Source organism: Mauremys reevesii, linkage group 2 (assembly GCF_016161935.1).
Source record: "Mauremys reevesii isolate NIE-2019 linkage group 2, ASM1616193v1, whole genome shotgun sequence".
NCBI classification, from domain to species: Eukaryota; Metazoa; Chordata; order Testudines; family Geoemydidae; genus Mauremys; species Mauremys reevesii.
Window position 1 is genome coordinate 179,708,645 of NC_052624.1, and position 20,230 is coordinate 179,728,874.

Consider the following 20,230-nt stretch of genomic DNA (forward strand, 5'->3'; position numbering starts at 1 on the left):
AAAATATGAGCAATTTTACCTGAACCTATTTGTAGCAGGGGTGGCTTGCATGTTAAATTCTGCAACTGGCACTCCTCTGGCAGATACTTGAGGAGCAAACATAGCAGCAGGATACACCACAGAAGAGGTTCCCACCTGCAGGGGAAAAAAATAGCACCACACCAGCATTTAAAAAAAAGAATTCAGTAACCTTCAGACATCCTGAGAGACTCTCGACCTGCAGATTTGCTAAAACATCTAATGCATGTTCAACCCTACAATACAAGTCTACAAGTATTCATATGGCCTGATTAGCGCAACCTGCTGAAACCTGAGGGATAAGAGGTCTGATGCAGTGCTCCTTGGACTGGAAGGGAGTAAAAACAGCACCCACGTTTGCTCTTCAGCCCTTCTAGTTGACAGTGGTATGGTGCTGATCGGTTACAAAGTAAGCCATTTTCAGTCATATGTGGTTGGGGGGGAAGGGGTGTGAAGTCACTCAGAAGCACGGCCACTGGCAAGGGAATAAATAAGGGAAATCCTAACAGAAAACAACCTAAAGCAAGTTTAAATATATGAAGGAAGTAGGCTCCCACCTACCTTTTAGGTGTATTGTGGAGATTAATATTTATAGAGGGATCTGAACTAGGTCTATCAAGTGATAAAAAAAATTAATCGCAATTACTCATGCGATTAATCGCACCATTAAACAATAATAGAATACCATTTATTTAAATAGTTTTGGATGCGTTCTACACTTTCAAATATATTGATTTCAATTACAACACAGAATACAAAGTGTACAGTGCTCACTTTATTTTTGATTACAAGTATTTGCACTGTAAAAAACAAAAATAGTATTTTTCAATTCACCTAGTACAAGTACTGTAGTGCAGTCTCTTTATCATGAAAGTTGTCTTACAAATGTAGAATTATGTAAAAAAAACCAACAAGCCTCTGCATTCAAAAATAAAACAATGTAAAATTTTAAGCCTGCAAGTCTACTCAGTCCTACTTTTTGTTCAGCCAATTGCTCAGAAACAAATTTGTTTACATTTTCAGGAGATAATGCTGCCCACTTCTTGTTTATAATGTCACCTGAAAGAGAGAACAGGCGTTCTCATGGCACCAGGGTGAAAGTAACTTAAAGGACTTACCAGTACACTGGAGTCCTGAGCAGGGGGACGGGGCCTCAACCTGAAGGGGTGTGGCCTCAATTGGAAGAGGTGGGGCCTTTAAATCCCCAGGCCCTTTAAATCAAGTTTTAAAGGGCCCGGGGCTCCGCTACGGTAGAGACGCCTGGAGCCCCTGGCCCTTTAAATCACCGACGGAGCCCCGCTGCTGCTACCTCAGGGCTCTGGCAGCGGGACTCAGGTGGCAATTTAAAGAGCCCGGGGCGCTCCAGCTGCTGCCAGGAGCCCAGGCCCTTTAAATCACCAGCTTGAGGAAGCCAGTCTGGTACGGTGTACACGCTGGCTCTTGCCAGTACCCCGTAGCAGACCATACTGGCTTACTTTCATCTCTACATGGCACTGTTGTAGCTGGCATCGCAAGATATTTACATGCCAGCTGCGCTAAAGATTGACATGTCTCTTCATGCTTCCGGCACCATTCCAGGGGACATGCATCTATGCTTATGAGGGGTTCTGCTCGATAACAATCCAAAGCAGTGCAGACTGACGCATGTTCATTTTCATTATTTGAGTCAGATGCCACCAGCAGAAGGTTGATTTTCTGTTTTGATGGTTTGGGTTCTGTAGTTTCCACATCGGAGTGTTGCTCTTTTAAGACTTCTGAAAGCATGCTCCACACCTCGTCCCTCTCAGATTTTGGAAGGCACTTAAGATTCTTAAACCTTGGGTCGAGTGCTGTAGCTATCTTTAGAAAGCTCACATTGGTACATCCTTTGCGTGAAAGTGTTCTTAAAATGAACAGCATGTGCTGGGTCATCATCCAAGACTGCTATAACATGAAATATATGGCAGAATGCCAGTAAAACAGAGCAAGGGACATACAATTCTCCCCCAAAAAGTTCAGTCGCAAATTTAATTAATGCATTATTGTTTTTAACAAGCATCATCAGCATGGAAGCATGTCCTCTGGAATGGTGGTTGAAGCATGAAGGGGCATATGAATGTTTAGCATATCTGGCAAAAGTGCCATGCAAATGCCTGTTCTCACTTTCTGGTGATACTGTAAGTAAGAAGAGGGCAGCATTATCTCCAGTAAATGTAAACAAACTTGTTTGTCTTAGCAATTGGCTGAACAAGAAGTAGGACTGAGTGGACTCCTAGGCTCTAATGTTTTACATTGCTTTGTTTTTGAGTGCAGTTATGTAACAAAAAAACCCTCTACATTTGTAAGTTGCACTTTCAGAACAAAGATTGCACTACAATACTTGTAAGAGGTGAATTGACAAATACATCCGAAGAAGTGAGGGTTTTTAACCCACGAAAGCTTATGCCCAAATAAATCTGTTAGTCTTTAAGGTGTCATCGGACTCCTACTTGTTTTAGTGGATACAGACTAACACGGCTACCTCCTGATACTATTTCTTTTGTTTATAATTTTTACAGGGCAAATATATGTAATAAAAAACAATGTACACTGATTTCAATTACAACACAAAATACAATATATAAGAAAATGTAGAAAAATATCCAAAATATTTAATAAATTTCAGTTGGTATTCTATTGTTTAACAGTGCGATTAAAACAGCAATTCATCGCAAATAATTTTTTTAATTGCAATTAATTTTTTGAGTTAATCGCGTGAGTTAACTGAGATTAATCAACAGCGCTAATCTGAGCATGTAAAACTCTGAATATATTAAAAAGCAAAAGATGAAGTTGCACTTGAAAGAATAATCTATGGTGGAAGAGGCAGCTTCGAGGAAACTGTCACTCACCTACCAGCACAGATTGTGCTATCATTGCAAAGATGTTTCTTCTCTTTTTTTCCTCATTTAGTATAAATTAAATGTTAAAATAACCTTAAAGTTGAGAATGTAAACACATTATAAGGACACGTTCAATTAAAGAAAAAAGCTAAAAGTAGTTTCAAGTACAATACCCGTCCCTTTCCCTTCCTACCAACTTATGGGATTTTACAGAACACAGTTTCTTATGTTTTGAAATATTTTCTCCCCCTTTTAGCTACATGAAAAATCCATGCAAACAGGGGAAACTGATTGGCTCTATTAATCTGACCATTTATAAAGTTCTGTCAAATGCAAAGTTAAAACAAAAATAAATATATTTTTTAAATGATGTTAGCTTTTACAACTTCCTAAATAGTTATATATAAAAAAAAAGAAGTTGTCAAAAGTGTGATTTTTTTTTTTTTAAGTTTCCAGTGTTTAAGGAATTCTAAAGTTAAGCAATATTAGCTTGGTCATATTGCATAAGTACTTTCAACTACTGCATATGCAGCTAATGTATAACTTTAATATAGATAGTATGTGCTATGTGGCCAAGTTAACACTGCTGAATTTACTTCAGCTCAGAAATTCTTCACTGACATGTTTAAATTATCAAACTTAATGCTACCTTAACATACTGAGACTTTATTTTAATGTATTATGTTTCACGGAAACTGTCTCATGGCTGTATCTACATTTCCCATATCTGAGAGATGTGATTTCTTAATTTCAGCTTGCTTGACTAAATATGAAACTAAGGCATTCCTTACCACCAAACAGAGGTCACAGATCTCAAGTTCATTTTCAACCTCTGTAAGAATGTCAGAATTCAGAGTTTCTCCAAACCACACAACATGGGGACGGAGAAGGCCATTGCAGCCTTGCTCTTCACACCTGTGAAAAGTTACAACAATAGAAGGAGATGGAACACTCAAAGTGATTTTGAGCCTTGGATTGATTTGTTAAAAATGTTTAAAATAGACCTATTTCTATTACAATAGGTTTGTTCGATCACACTTCGGACAACAATATGTTCAATCTAGGCATGATTAAGGCTAAGATTTAGCCACGGGTATTTTTATAAAAGTCACGGACAAGGCACGGGCAATAACCCAAAAGTCACGGCCTGTGACCTGTCCTTGACTTTTACTAAAAAAAACCCTAGCTAAAATTAAGGTGCTGGGAGGTGGGGGGAGCACTCCTGTGGCTGCTGATGCTCTACAGCAAGGGTTCTCAACCTTTTTCTTTTTGAGGGCCTCACCAACATGCTATGAAAACTTCACTGCCCACCTGTGCCACAATAACTGGTTTTCTGCATATAAAAGCCAGGGCCGGTGTTAGTGGGAGGCAAGCAAGGCAATTGCCTGGGGCTCCACACCACAGGGGCCCTGGCAAAGCTACAGTGCTCAGGCTTCAGCTTCAGCCATGCGTGGTGGGACTCCGAGTCCCGGGCTTCAGTCCCATTCGATTGGGCTTCGGCTTTCTGCCCTGGGCCCCAGCAAGTCTAACACTGGCTCTGCTTGGCGGCCTCCCTGAAACCTGCTTGCAGCACCCCAGGAGGCGCCAAGACCCCTGGTTGAGAACCACTGCTCTAAGTAGGGTGACCAGATAGCAACTGTGAAAAAATGGGATGGGGTGGGGGGTAATAGGCACCTATATAAGAAAAAGTCCCCAAAACTGGGACTGTCCCTTTAAAAGAGGAGGTTACTCACCTGTGCAGTAATTGAGGTTCTTCAAGATGAATGTCCCTGTGGGTGCTCCACTCCAGGTGTTGGTGCGTCCCTGCGCCTTCGCTCGGAGATTTTGACAGCAGTACTCGTATCGGTCGCGCACGCGCAGAACCTGCCCCACGCGCTGAGTGTGCCTTAATAGTACGCGTGCACGACCAGTCTCCTGAGTCCCTTCTCTACAACGGAGGCTACCCCAGTGGAGCTGGTATCTGGGCCTCTGGTGTTGCTGCTATTGTTTCTCATGTGATCCATGGAATTGCTGGGTGTATGTGGGGTAGCGTGGACGCTGGTAAGATTGAGATCTATATTGCCATCTTCTGGTCATAGGGGTTTGAATTCCTAGGGACCGGAGAGTTGCCCTTGAGTCCTTCTTTGAATGAAGTACATCATTCGTCATGGAGGGAAAGAGTTTGTCGCCATCGAAGGGAAGATCTTTAATGGTACTCTGGACCTTTCGAGGAAAGGAGGAGGAGGAGAGCCCTGAACCTCAGCGCATCACCACTGCTGTAGCAGTGGCTCTTGCTGCAGTATTGGCTGCATCAAGGGCCGCTTGAAGAGCGGTACAGGAGATGATTTGTCCCTCAGAAACTAGGGCTGTAAATTGTTTCTTTTCTTCCGGAATGTCATCAATAAAGTCCATGAATTTATTGTAATTTTTGTGGTCATATTTTGCCAGAACGGCTGTATAATTAGCAATGCGAAATTGTAACATGGAGGGTGTGTATACCTTACGTCTGAGCCGATCTAATCGCTTACTTTCCTTGTTGGATGGGGTGGAGTGGGGAAACTGGTGTTTGCTCTTTTGGTTGACAGCGTCTACTACCAGAGCGTTTGGCACTGGATGAATGAAAAGGAATTCAGAGGCCTTGGAAAGGATGAAGTACTTCCGATCCGCTCGCTTACAGGTAGGTAGGCTTGCAGTGGGAGTTTGCCAGATGGCCGTAGCAGGTTCCAACAGGGCTGCATTGATTGGTAATGCAATCCTAGAAGAAGAAGAGGGCTGCAGGGTGTCAGTTAGCTCATGCTGCTGTTCAGGAGCCTCCTCCAGGTTAATTCTTAACTCATTGTCAACTCTTTTAAAAAGATCTTGACAGTTTGAGAAGTCATCGGAAGATGTTGGGGAGGAGGAAGTAATGCTACATCAGGCATAACCAGTGGGTCTACTGGGTTGGAGGCAGGTCGTGATTGATCCTGCAGTTGTGATGGTGCTGCCTGGTGTCCTAAGTCAGTGACAGGTTCATCAACTGGCGGTACTGGGCAGGCATCACACCTGACTGTGGTGGCATAGCGAGTATGGTCTCGAGGATTAGGTGCCCAAGGAGCCTAATATTGCCACTATGGTGGGGAGGGTCTGGGTGGTGCCATCCAGGGGTTTACGCACCATGGGGCAGGATCCTGAGAGAAGGACAAAGTAACTTTTCTATGACCTCTATTAATTGGGGTCTGAGGACGGGAGATTTGATAGGGTGAAAATTCTCCCTGCAGTCCAGATTCCTCATCACTGGAGGAAGGCTGTCCGGACCCTGACTGAGCATTTGGAGAGAAGTAGGTATTAAGCAGGGGTAACTGCAGGATAGGGGACACCAGCAGGCCCCTTGACTGCATGAATTGCGGTGTCACAGCCCTTCTGTGAGGTTAGGGCTGTGCAAGAGGAATCTGTCGTGAAGAAAGGTTCCTCTGCACCGGTGTCCTGAGCCTTATTTCACTGCCGGCCAGCTCAGAGGATGACGGTGCTGGGAGAGCAAGAATAGCCTGTGGGGGGGGGGGGGGGGGATCAGGCATGTCAACATGTGTTGGTACCGCTTCCGTAGAGGTGCCGAATGGTGCTGTGAGAGAAGCAGGCAACTGGAAGCCTCGCACTGGAGCTTTGTGCTTCCACCGCAGCCGGGTTTCGCACAGTGACAGAGGAGCCCGGCACGTCAAAAGTGCTCAGCCGGGGAAGGTTGAAGACCTGCCCAGGGAAGTCTTCTCCTACGAAGTACCCTTTGCGGGTAAAAGTGGGTGCCGGTTTTTTTGAGGTTTTTTTTTCTTTTTTTGAGGCTGCGGCATGTAGCAGAGTCGGCGCACGGGTCTGAAGCTGATCCTAAGGACTTCTGGAGGAGGAGCAGTTTTAGTCTCAGCTCGCTGGCCGTATGTGCCCTGGATTTTAGCTTGCTGCAGTGGGCACATTTTTGGCGGATGTGGGACTCCCCCAAACGTTTTATACATCTTGAATGGCCACCTGAGAGAGGGATGGCATCATTGCAGGTAGAGCAGCGCTTAAAGCCTGGGGAGCCAGGCATGTCGGAAGCAGCTACCGCTGACAGAAACAAGAGGGGTTTTTTTTGTTTTTTATTTTTAAAAGAGAGAAATAGATAGGAGAAGTGGTATCTAATTATTACTGGGAAAACTAACTAACAAGGAAGGTATTTGAACAAAGGGAAAGAAAAGTCTCTAACGAGTCTGCTGAGCTCCGTCTCAGGCCGGGGACGGTAGAGAAGGAACTGAGGAGACCGGTTGCACCCGTGTACTATTAAGGCACACTCAGCGTGTGGGGCAGGCTCTGTGTGTGCGTGACCGGTACAAGTACTGCTGCTGTCAAAATCTCTGAGCAAGGGACACACCAACACCTAGAGTGGAGCACCCACAGGGACATCTCGAAGAAGAAATGAGACATCTGGTCACCCTAACTCTAGGGGAGGGAGGATCTGGGAGAAGCTGCTGGGGGGCGAGGAGGCGGGGGCCCCACCAATGCTGGGTTTTTTGGGGGGGGGGAGGTGTCAGCTCGAGGCTCTGCCGCTGCTGTTCCAGGACCAGCTGCCTGGGGCTGCCGGAGCAGCAGCCGTCCCCCAGGGCCACCCCCGCTGCTAGGGCGGCCCTGGAGTCAGCTGCACCAGTCGCTGCAGAAGTCACGGAGGTCTGAGAAAGTCACAGAATCTGTGACTTCCATGAAAGACTCGCAGCCTTAGACATGATAATATAAAAATAATGTTTACATTACAGCTGAAGCTAAGACATCAAATCTCTTATTCCAAAGGACTCTATAGTACTTTACAAAATTGATTTTGTGCTGGCAGACATCAAAGGGGGTATGTTTGTACGGAGTCAGTTGAACAATTGGCGATTTAAACTGCTACACTCCATTTGGACCAACATCATCTTAACTAAAGTGTACCGGGAGAGCTTCCTCTGTTATACAGTGCAGCTACATCTCTGGGTGAAGTACAGAAGCTGTCTAACAAGAGTGAACAATGCTACCCAACAGTCTTATGCAAGGAATAAAAAATAATATAGTCAAGTGCAAGAAGTTGAGGTCAATCACTTACTGCCACAAAAAGTGCCATGGAATTTTTAATGATCACAAGATACCTTGCAGCAGACATCCCCAAGCATTGTATTAGATACTGCCTCAGAGGAAAGAGTGCTAGCTACTGAATAAACACCAGATTATCCTATAGTACTTGGCTGCTTGCTACCACTGTTCAGTTCCCCACTTGCTAAACAATCTATTCATTTAGCCTTGTCTTTACCAGATGTGTACAGATAAATAAGCAACCTATTTTTCTTCACTATAACCCCCACACATTCCCGTTATCAGTTATCTTTTGTAATGTTATGTTTAAATTTAAGATGTTTGGCACTATGGGCAGGTCTACATTTAAAACGCAGCACTGGCGCAGCTGCACCAATGCAGCTGCATCACTGAAGAGCTTAAGTGAAGACACTCCTATGCTGAGGGCAGAGCTTCTCCCATCAGCATAGTTAATCCACCTCTGAAAGAGGCAGTAGCTATGTCAACGGGAGAAGCTCTCTGGCTGACACAGCGCTGTATCCCGGGGGTTAGGTCGGTATATCTACGTCGCTCAGGGGTGTGAATTTTTCAGACCCTAGTGACATAGTTATACAGATACAAGTCTGTAGTGTAGACTTGTTCTATCTTTCTCATTTTTTAAACCACTTTCACGTTCTTCTGATGCTATGTAAATAATAATAATAAAATCATTTGTGGAGGCATCCTTTCAAAGTACTTGTAAAATTCGAGGGGGATCATGTTGGTGTGGTGAAAAGAGATGATAGTCAGCACTCACCGAGGAAGATTTTCAACTGGAATCCTGGCATCTTCTATTTCAGGGTCTGGAGCACTGAAGTCAAAATATAAAAACACATTTTATGTACCAAACAAAATGCTATTACAAATAAAACTTATTTCTCCAGAGCACTCTCCCAAATCAAGGTGGTTTAGTAGCTGTAGGAAATAAATATATCTACTACAACACTAAAGTCAGTAAAACAGGCTCATCATTGGTTTTAGAATGGCAAGAACAATAATAGGGCTCAGGTGCGAGGCACCAAAAAAAAGTGGTTTCCACTTACGTGGAGCACCACAAAGGGCAGGGGGGAATGCACATATGCCCCTTTTTTGCTTCTTTTTAATGTAAAAAGTCCTGGGAAGGGCTTTTTCTTCCTTCAAAACACATTTTTTCCTTGATTTTTTCACATATGAGAAATTCAAGACTTGTCCACCAGGGACAATGCTATATGACCACAGACGGGGCAAGAGCATCACTACACAGATACCAAGGAAGTGAAACCTGATATTGAGGGGAAATGTAATACTGTTCTTTTTCATGCCTATTTAACTGTTTTTTCCTTACACACAAAATGTATAGCACTTTAAATATATTGGTATACAGTTATATTGGCACAACACTCCTAGCATGGATACAGTTATTAACAGTATAGTTTATTCCTGTACAGGAAGGGGAATAAGCTGTACTGGTGTAAGTGCATCCCCACTAGTATAATTGTGTCCTCCCTCAGAGCTGTACCAGCATAACTGTAATTGGTTAAATAAGAACCAAAAAAAAAAATCACAGATCTAACCAAACTAGTTATACCAATACAAATTGTGTGTGTAGACCAGGCCTAACGCAACTGGAAGAAAGACATGTTTGGATCTAATGCCCCCATATTTTCCACTAAGAGGTGAGAAAATTCCAAATTTTTCTCTCCATTTTTCCCCATCACCACATGCCATCAAGCAAATTCAGAGAGACCAGATTCGATATCCTTAATACGAAGGTTAAAAAAGATTTTTTAGATTTTCTTTACATATCATAAAGCAGCAAAAGTGGGCACAAATCCAATCTTCCCTTGCAGGTCATCTTTGGCTAGGTACGTACTGCAAAGGGCATAGCTATGTCAGTCAGGGGTGTGAAGAAGTGTGACTCCTAACTGACGTAGCTATGCTGGCACAAGGCCCTTAGCATAGACACCGTTATACTAGAAAAACTGCACTTTTACCAGTATAGTTTATTTCATTCAGCACAGCTGGAATAAGCTGTACCAGCAAAAGCACCACTTTGCCAGCATAAACTATGTTCACACAAAGAGCGTTTTGCTGCTATATTATACGGTAGCAAACTGCTCCGAGTATAGACCTGGCCTTTAACTTGAAGCAGCTCTTCTCTTCAGGAGACCTAGAAGAAAATTACTTGTTAAATGACTGAAGTCAGATTTACCATCATTTTTACAGGCCACAGTGCCTAGGGAATGTGTAGCTACGTACCATAATGAAAAGCAAGTTGCATCCACACTGCAGTGTGTAGCTACACTTGTCAGTGAAAGGCTCTGGCTGTGGGGGAGCTGTCAGAGCCTTTCCCCACTACCTCCCCCATACCAGAGCCATTCGCTGCTGCCAAAGTCTCTCTCTGTGGCAGGAAAAGGCTCTGGCAGGTCCCTGTGGCAGGGAAAGACTCCAGCAGTGGGGAAGCAACTGCAGGACACTATACTGCTAAAAATAACAGTGTAGACATCGGAGGCACTACTTGGGTGAGCAGAGAGCTGTGTAGGGTGTATATACCCAGGTACGCAGCCACAGGGTGTTCAGGTGTGTCTTTACTTTACTCACCCAAGCGGTGCCTCCCAGTTTACATTGCTATTTATACCCATGCTAGGAGGGAGCATAGTGTACATATTCTACACTCCACCAGAAGAAGCATGCAGTGTAGACATACCTATAGAAAGCCAGTCCCTGTATCAAATTGCTTACTATCTAATTTAAGACAAGATGTAACAAGTGAGCATAACAAACGGTAGAAAGGTGGGGAGGAAGAAAAGGGGATAAAGGTAACAAGTACACATGGTAACATAGGATAGTAACCACTCAACTTGATGGTTCCAGACCATCTGAAATGTTTGTTCTAATGGAGCAGATATACAATTTTGTGTGAGATTTAGGATAAACAATTTTTCATACACTACCTTTGTATCTTGTGATATTAAGGAGCACCAAAGCCATTCCAAAGTTAAGGCTATACTCAAGCTTTTACTACAAGCCTGAGTTCTCCTATCTCCAAAATCCACAACAAAGGAATAGGAGTCTAAAACCTGTCAGATTAAGATTGGGGTGGAGATAGATGTTTTCTACTAAATGTGAAGTGATTTGGACAAAGGGTTCCTGAGTTATCAGCCTCCAAAACTTCTGAACTTTTGTTTTTGGTGACAGAGTGGCAAAGATTTTAAAAAGGGGAAAGTGAGGAAAGGAGAAATAGTACATAACAGTTTAATTCATCTGGTCACAATCTCGTGCACAGAACCAATGTTTAATTTCCTAGAGTCCAACATTAAAAGTTTCCAAAACCAGAAAACTTTGCTTCAAATCCAGTCAAGGTTGCTAAGTGACAGCAATGTATGTACCCATGTATCACATCATCATTTACAAAACTGAAGTACTTGAAAGGAAATAAAAAATAGGTAAAGACATCTTGAAGGTTACACTACACCTTCCACAACATTTTTAAAACAAATATATATTTTAATCACATCAACCACAACTGATAGACATGGATCGCTGGGAGAATTTTAATGTATTTTTGATTTTGATACCTAAATATTTCAAGGAATATTGGTATATGGGGATATCAGAAAAATAAATAAAGTATCTATTGCTGTTTCTTGAGAATAAGGGTGGAGCTGTAGTTTAATAGCCAAACATATGACATTATGTAGCCTCACATTTGAAATAATTGATGTGTCATTAAAGTGCTCATTATTGATATAATTTGTATATGACAGAAAATTGTATTTGATTTGTCACTCAGGAATCTTAACTGATCTTTGAAATACAGCTTGTTGGTTTTGGAACTTCCCAGAGCTGCTGCTGTTAAACATCTTTCATTTTTTCCTCTTCTGTAGGTGTCACTGCATTCAGTGGCAATCCAGACCAGTAGGGGGTGGTCACCACTTGCCCTGCAATCCTGGGTGCCTTACAATATTTTGCTGCTGTAGCTCCCAGCCTGCCTACAAGCATGCAGGTCACACCCTGAGTGTCTGTGTGCTAAACAGCCCTGGTTCAGCAGCTCTGAACCCCACTCTGGCTTCCATCAGCCTTGGTTACAACCACCAAGGTGACCCCAAATACATTCCCAGTTCTGAATTTTACCAATGCGGGAGGTGTAGTGAGTATGTCAGGCCTGACAAGATTTGCTGACATACAGTAGTGAACCACAAATGGGGCTTGGTGTCACAGTAGGTAAATGAAGATATAAAAAAACCTTAATGAGTGATATAAAATATAAGCCTAAATATATAACACAACTGGATCCAGGTTAGTCTCTGCTAGTGGGTTATTTTTAATAAACTTATTCAGCTAACTTCCTGTAAGTAAGATCATTACTTAAAAAACTTGGAAAAACATGGCTAAGCCCTATGTGCGCTTAGCAGTGAGCTGTTTCAGTGGCCTGACATCCTCCCAGTTCTCAGTGAATAAAGCTAGAGATAATGAAACAACATATCCTATGTTTTAAAAGCATCATGTGGGCTTTAAACACGATTCCCACTGAGGTAAATGGGGGACACCTGGCTAAAACCCAGCCCAGATCTGAAAATATCTACCCTGCTAAAGATAATAAATAAGTAGCAAACTGAAAAAGAGAAAGTATGGGGTTCACAATATATTACCCTTTCCCAGCCAAAGCTGGACATATTGGACTCTTGTAATTCTTTGCCACATTTCCACAGCTGGTGCATCGGGTTTTGAATAAGCTACCTGAAATGCACAAAGCAGCAATTCCAGATTTTAATATCAAACAATGACTTTCAGATGTGGTTACGCATGCAAACAGTTATATCCATCCCAAGTGTTCCCTTATTTGACATTGGAGAATATATCTTGTGGGCAGTTTAAGTTACAGGAACACAGAACTAAGAAATTCCAGCTTGGCAGCACTGTGAATTAGTTTATTATAAAGCATGCACATATAACATTTTTGATTGGCAGTCAAAGAAACCAATAGCATATTTATTCAGAGAAATGGTCCCTCTAGTAGACTGTGGCTTATACTCTGGTTTATCTCATGACATCTAGATGACTATAACACAGTATTGCTGAAAAAAATAATTTTACAAAGAAATGGGAATTGTTTGCAATCTGGCTAAGAAGAATGACTTATGATGGTAGCATTTCCTCCTGCGTACAGGAGAACTGTGTTTAAACGCACACTTTGTAATTTGCACAAAAAAATGCTCAAAAAAGGTACCTCTGACTTCTCAAATAATTAACAGCGAATGATACAGTGAGGCCTGACATCACTAAGTCTTCATGATATATTGTAGTATATTTTGTAAAAATTAATTATAATCAGAATTAAACTACACTTATCAAAATAAGTGAACAAAATACTTTGTGATGTATTATCCCTGCTCACGAACTGGAAAACTCAGTAATTTGTAATTCCTACCCTTTAGGATAAATAAGCTAAGTTCTATTGTATGAGTATATTCATGCAAGTCGATCTGAGATATGCAAGGAGAAAGTGTTAAGAGAGAGACAGTTCCAGTGCCACTGTCAGTATAAAAAACAAAATGACAAACAACAAAGGATAGAAACAGCAAGTGATAAGTTCAGCAATAGTTGGTCAGAGTAAGTACATGTGTAAGTGTAACGCACACACCTCCTTGCGTGTGGTGTTCTGTCCCATCCAGTGGCACCAGGACCACTTAGAGAGAGAGTTAAATGAGTCTGCTCTACAGCCTTAGCTAACAGCCAGTTGACTTTTAGCTCATGTGATAGAGGCTCATGCACTAAGCTCCAGAGGTCCCAGGTTCGATCCTGCCCGCTGACAACCAGGGTCTGTCGGCACTACACATGCATTAAGACTGGTCGAAATTTTCCATCTCAAGTGCTTGACAGAAATTGAGTTTTCAACAAAACAACTGTTAATGAAAAAAAGTGTCTGCTTTCCCTGGAAAATGTTGACTTTTAATCTAAAACTCAAACACCTGAAAACCAAAAATTTTATTTGGAAATGCCACCACAGCACCTCTTGTGAGCAATAGTGCAGGTGTCTCATGCACCCATCTCAAACTACATCTCCCATGCTGCACCCTGGTGTCCCCCTCTTGCTAAGCAGCCACAGTGCATCATGGGAGGCCTTGGCCACAATGTGTAATGGGAGATTTAATCTGGCCAGGAAGCCAGACCCATAAAGGAGAACTGGGCCACTGGGCACGTGGTTTTGGTTTTCAGTTGAAGTTTTTGACTGAAAATTTCATTTTCTGCAAAAATTTGAAGATTTCAGTAGAAACACCCCCCCCCCAATCTTCTGATCAGTTCTAGTGTATGTGTGCATTAATACTAACCATGAATTTCTAAGAGGTGTTTTGTGCCTGCCTTTCTGTGGAGTTCATCAATGTTCTGAGTAATGACCACAACACTCCTTCCCTGTTTGCTCAGTCTGGCTTCGCACTCTGCAATGGCAATATGTGCTGGATTTGGTTGTTTACTCAACATCAGCTCCCGGCGGTAATGATAAAATTCCCACACACGGGAGGAGTTCCTTGCAAAGGCTTCTGGGGTAGCCAGTTCCTGAAAAAAAACATTCATTCATTAGTAATAAGAGCAAAACAACCACACCTGATAATAACTTACATGTGACTGTATCTACTATTAGGGATGTTGAGCGATTAAAAAATTAATCACGTTATTAATCAGACTATAAAACAATAATAGAATGCCATTTATTTAAATATTTTTGGATGTTTTCTACATTTTCATATTTATTGGTTTCAATTACAACACAGAATACAAAGTCTACAGTGCTCACTTTATATTTATTTTTGATTACAAGTATTTGCACTATAAAAAAAACAGTATTTTTCAATTCACCTCATACAAATACTGTAGTACAATCTCAATCATGGAAGTTGATGTTATAAATGTAGAATTATATACAAAAAAACTGCATTAAAAAATAAAACAATATAAAATTTTAGAGCCTGCAAGCCTACTCAGTCCCACTTCTTGTTCAGCCAATTGCTCAGACAAACAAATTTGTTTACATTTGCAGGAGATAATGCTGCCCGCTTCTTGTTTACAATGTCACCTGAAAGTGAGAACAGGTGTTCTCATGGCACTGTTGTAGCTGGCATCGCAAGATATTTATGTGCCAGATGCAGTAAAGATCATATCTCCCTTCATGCTTCAACCATCATTCCAGATGACATGCGTCCATGCTGATGATACGTTCTGCTCAATAACGAGCCAAAGCAGTGCAGACTGAAGCATATTCATTTTCATTATCTGAGTCAGATGTCACCAGCAGAAGGTTGATTTTCTTTTTTCTTTTTATGGTGGTTCGGGTTCTGTAGTTTTCACATCGGAGTGTTGCTCTTTTAAGACTTCTTAAAGCATGCTCCACACCTCATCCCTCTCAGATTTTGGAAGGCACTTCAGATTCTTAAACCTTGAGTTGAGTGCTGTAGCTATCTTTAGGAAGCTCACATTGGTACATTCTTTGCATTAAAGTGTTCTTAAAATGAACATGTGCTGGGTCATCATTCAAGACTGATATAACATGAAATATACGGCAGAATGCCAGTAAAACAGAGCAAGGGACATACAATTCTTCCCCAAGGAGTTCAGTCGCAAATTTAATTAATGCATTATTGTTTTAACAAGCATCATCAGCATGGAAGCATGTCCTCTGGAATGAAGCATGAAGGGGCATATGAATGCTTAGCATATCTGGCAGGTAAATACCTTGCAATGCTGGCCACAAAAGTGCCATGCAAATGCCTGTTCTCACTTTCTGGTGACATTGTAAGTAAGAAGAGGGCAGCATTATCTCCAGTAAATGTAAACAAACTTGTTTGTCTTAGCAATTGGCTGAACAAGAAGTAGGACTGAGTGGACTTGGGGGCTCTGAAGTTTTACATTGTTTTGTTTTTGAGAGCAGTTATATAACAAAAAAAAATCTACATTTTTAAATTGCACTTTCAAGACAAAGATTACATTACAGCACTTGTATTAGGTGAACTTAAAAACACTATTTCTTTTGTTTATCATTTTTACAGTACAAATATTTGTAATCAAAAGTAATCATAGATTATTAGGGTTGGAAGGGACCTCAGGAGATCATCTAGTCCAACCCCCTAAATCTCTAAATGGCCCCCTCAAGGATTGAACTCACAACCCTGGGTTTAGCAGGCCAATGCTCAAACCACTGAGCTATCCCTCTCCCCGATATACCCTTTGATTTAAATTACAACACACAGAATACAATATATATGAAAATGTAGCAAATAAATTTCAACTGGTATTCTATTGTTTAACAGTGAGATTAAAATTGTGATTAATCACAATTTTTTTTTTGAGTTAATCGTGTGAATTAACTGCGATTAACTGACAGCCCTAGGTATTATGTAGATGACAAGATAACAACATCACAGTATTTGTAACCAGCTATATCTAACAAGGATACAAGTCAATAGCCAGAATTAGTCCTCCTTTTTCTATAGGGCCATACAGTGTTATACATGATGATCAAAACTGTTCCTTATGGCCTTATAATTATGGATCTATAAATACTGTATTTTATGCAATGAAGTAAGGCCATTCAAAGTTGCATATAACACAGGGGTCCCCAACCCCCGGGCCGCGGACCAGTACCGGTCCGCGGCCTGTTAGGAACCGGGCTGCGAACCTACCCCTAGCACATCAAGCGGCGTGTCTCCGGCGGGGCCCCTGAGCCCCGCCCCCTCAGAGCCGCGTGGTGAGGGGGCGGGGCTGCAAGCTCCAGACTTAGCTCAGCTCCCTCTGCTCGGCATGGAGCACCCAGCCCCACCCCCTCACCACGCGGCTCTGAGCGAGACGGAGCTCAGGCCCCGCCGGGGACACGCTGCAGCTGTCGGGCGAGGCGCTGAGGCTCCGGGTGAGGAGGGAGCCGGGGGTAAGAGGCTGGGGCCAGCGGGATTGGCTAAGGGGCAGGGAGTCCTGGGGACAGTCAGGGCACAGAGAGGGGGCGGAGGTTGGGGGGGCGGTCAGGGGGCAGGGAATGGGGGGGTTGGATTGTGGGTGTTCCGGGAGGGGTCTGTCAGGACTCAGCGAGGGGGTGATAGGGGTTGGGGCAGTCAGGGGAAAGGGGCGGGGTCCCAGGGTGGTGGGGGTCTCTGGGGGATGGTGAGGGGACAAGGAGCAGGATGGGTCGGGAATTCTGAGGGGGGCGGGCAGTCGGGGAGGCAGGAAGTGGTTGGGGGCCAGATAGGGGGCAGGGCTCCCACTAATTCTGCATTATGGTCAGTTGTATAATTATTATATATTACAATAATAATAGAAATAAAAGTACAAAAATAAATGTAATGCGCTTGAATCGTCCCAAAACCATCCCACAGGTCCACAGAAATTTTTTTTTCTACGAAACCGGTCCCTGGTGCCAAAAAGGTTGGGGACCGCTGATATAACATATGGCGATATACCTATCTCATAGAACTGGAAGGGACCCTGAAAGGTCATCGAGTCCAGCCCCCTGCCTTCACTAGCAGGACCAAGTACTGATTTTGCCCCAGATCCCTAAGTAGCCCCCTCAAGGATTGAACTCACAACCCTGGGTTTAGCAGGCCAATGCTCAAACCACTGAGCTATCCCTCTCCCCTAAATAATTTTTCTGTAATATTATCCAGAATTCTGTACTTTTGCACTGTGCCCACAGAACTCATCCTACACACCCCAACCAAGCCTCCTCTTGAGAGTACAAACACAATACAAAAGAAAAACAAAGAAATTAAGTGCAACATAACAGTTAATATTTTATATGCACTAAAGAAGCCATAAAACCAGACACCTTTACATCATATATTTTGTGTTACCGGTAATTTCAATTCTGCCTTAATTTATGTATAATGTAGCCAAACGATAGGCTTTCATTCTGGCAGCAACTAATACTTTGTCTCCTGCGTGCCTATAAAATTTCAGCCATAATTCTGCATTAATATGGGTTTTGCATTCAGTTTTCTTGTTTAAAAGATAGGAGGAGAAAGCTCATTCAAATAAATCCATCTGAACTATATACTTGCAGTGCTACATAATAATTGAACATTAATATGTCAAAGTTCTCATACGAAAAAACAACATTTATATAAATATACTGTATTTAAATGCACAATTACTGAAAGAAATACAGCTGCACCTTTATCATGCCAGTAATTGGATTTCTACACAGCTGCTCTAGTTTCCAGAAGAATTTAATCTTCCATGAGCATTATCTTAAAAACACACACACAGACACTCAAAATTGATTATGATAGCAGTGCAAATACACCTCTACCCTGATATAATGCGACCCGATATAACACAAATTCAGATAGAACATGGTAAAGCAGGGCTCCAGAGGCCGGGGGGGGGGGGGGGTATGGACAACGGCACGACACGACTGCGCACTCCGGCGGATCAAAGCAAATTCGATATAATGCGGTTTCACCTATAACCTGGTAAGATTTTTTGGCTCCTGAGGACAGCGTTATATCGGGGTAGAGGTGTATAAGAAAGAGAACATTAAATCAAGTTAATTTTGAGTCACAGAAGGAGCACAGACAGCAGGCTGCAGTAGGAAGTTGTCAGAGTGTGACAGACAAAAGCATCAAGACAAGAAGCAATCAAATAAGCAAAGAAAATGTATTCAATACTCTCCATCCCTGGTTTTTTCATTTGTCTGAATTTAGAAAGGGAGAGGTGTCCTGCGGGAAAAAGCAGGCAGGGAAGCAGCAAGGAGGACCCCTAAGTGTCTCCAAGACAGCTAAGACTGTTGTGCTGACCAGCGAAAAAGAGCAGTTGCAGTTGCATGAGGCTACCACAGTGGAGCGTTAGAAAGAAGCTGCAGAGATGGCTGAGCAGAGAACATTTTGTCACTACTGAAGCACTGTGGGAGCACTGCAACCCTTTAAACAGCTAGCTGCTTCTAACTCATTGTAATAGCACATCTGAATTAAAGGAATAATAGTAGCTCATCAACTGTCTGGCTCAACTACATACCTGAGCTTGCCATTTTCTCCAGTAGCCTCCTGTGCCTCTGAAGGTAGGAACACCACTCTCGGCGCTAACACCAGCCCCTGTAATAATGGCTATATGCTTTGCTTTGGCAAACACTTCTCGAAAATCAGCCATATCTAAATATAATGGAAAAAAACAACATTAATTGATCCACCAATTTTGTTTCATTTTTAAATCGAGACCGTTTAATCACTCAGGTATGTAGCAATGGGCATACAAGCACAAATGTGGCTGTGGGCAAAACAGCCACACTTTTACTTTTAGAATATCTATTCTTTCCTGATGTTCTGTAGATCATAATTAGAAGTGTTATCCATGAGAAACCATTTTAAGCCCTGATCTTGTAAACACTTATGCACACAAGTAGCCCTACTAGCTGCAAGAGGACTAGTCTTGTGCATGAAGTTAGGTACACGTGTTAAGTGTTTGGAAGACTGAGGCCTTAAACAAAAGTTCCTATGCTGGAATTAACAGGGATATAATAATTCTGAAATGCTGTAATTTCTAGTTATATATAAACCCCTTTCATCCAAGCGGTGACAGGCTGACAATATCCTGTAATATCCTGAACAAACCTCATGGAATTAAGATACACTTTGCAGAATTAAGTTAAACCTTATTGAGTTAGGGTTAATACTTTTGGGTTACACTGTATTAAAAATGCAATTGTGATACTGTGGCATTGTATGTACCTTCTCTAGTAGGAGAGGGATGCTAATATATACTTCCTCCCCTTTGAAGCCACCACCCACCTCTCCCTAGAGGTCTGCATATACTAATTCAAACTGGATTCTCCAGGGACCAAAGGACAATGAAAGGATTGGATAAACAGCCTGAGTTTAAACTGTCTAAGGGCTTCCATGGAAGGCCCCTGTCATAAACAGTTAGTTAAGGGTTAAGGTTTTTTTCTACCTGTAAAGGGTTAACAAGCAGTACCTGCGGACACCTGACCAGAGGACCAATCAGGGACAAGATAATTTCAAATCCCTGTGGAGGGAAGTTTTTTTTTTTCTGTTCTTTGTGTGTTTAGAGAGTCTCTCTTGGGAGTTGAGGGAGTCCAGACATCTTAATCAAGTCCTCCCAGGTTTCTGCAATAAATTCTTCTATTCAAGCTAGTGAGTATTAGCAAGGAACTAGTATTCTTATACTTTTATTTCTGTATTTGCAATTCTGTGTTTTGCTATAGAATTTATTTAATTCTGTACTGTCATTGCTTTTACTGAGAAAGAAAGGAGGGGGAATTCTCTCCAGAAATTGATAAGTTTAGACCCTGTGTATTGTTCCATCTTGGTTAC

General features: G+C 42.3%; 1 protein-coding gene across 6 annotated transcripts in view; it reads right to left on the reverse strand.

Annotated features, from left to right (window-relative positions):
- SIRT5 (sirtuin 5) overlaps nucleotides 1–20,230 on the reverse strand; it is a 30,167-nt gene that overhangs the window by 1,738 nt on the left and 8,199 nt on the right. For 5 of the 6 annotated variants that reach the window (XM_039523183.1, XM_039523181.1, XM_039523184.1 and 2 more), the window contains 6 exons: nucleotides 18,918–19,051; nucleotides 14,252–14,477; nucleotides 12,572–12,659; nucleotides 8,698–8,751; nucleotides 3,671–3,794; nucleotides 20–135 (listed from right to left, as the gene is read on the reverse strand). In XM_039523183.1, the coding sequence (XP_039379117.1) occupies nucleotides 20–135; nucleotides 3,671–3,794; nucleotides 8,698–8,751; nucleotides 12,572–12,659; nucleotides 14,252–14,477; nucleotides 18,918–19,051 (742 nt within the window). The remainder of the gene's footprint in view (nucleotides 1–19; nucleotides 136–3,670; nucleotides 3,795–8,697; nucleotides 8,752–12,571; nucleotides 12,660–14,251; nucleotides 14,478–18,917; nucleotides 19,052–20,230) is intronic. The other variant, XM_039523186.1, reaches the window with a different exon arrangement.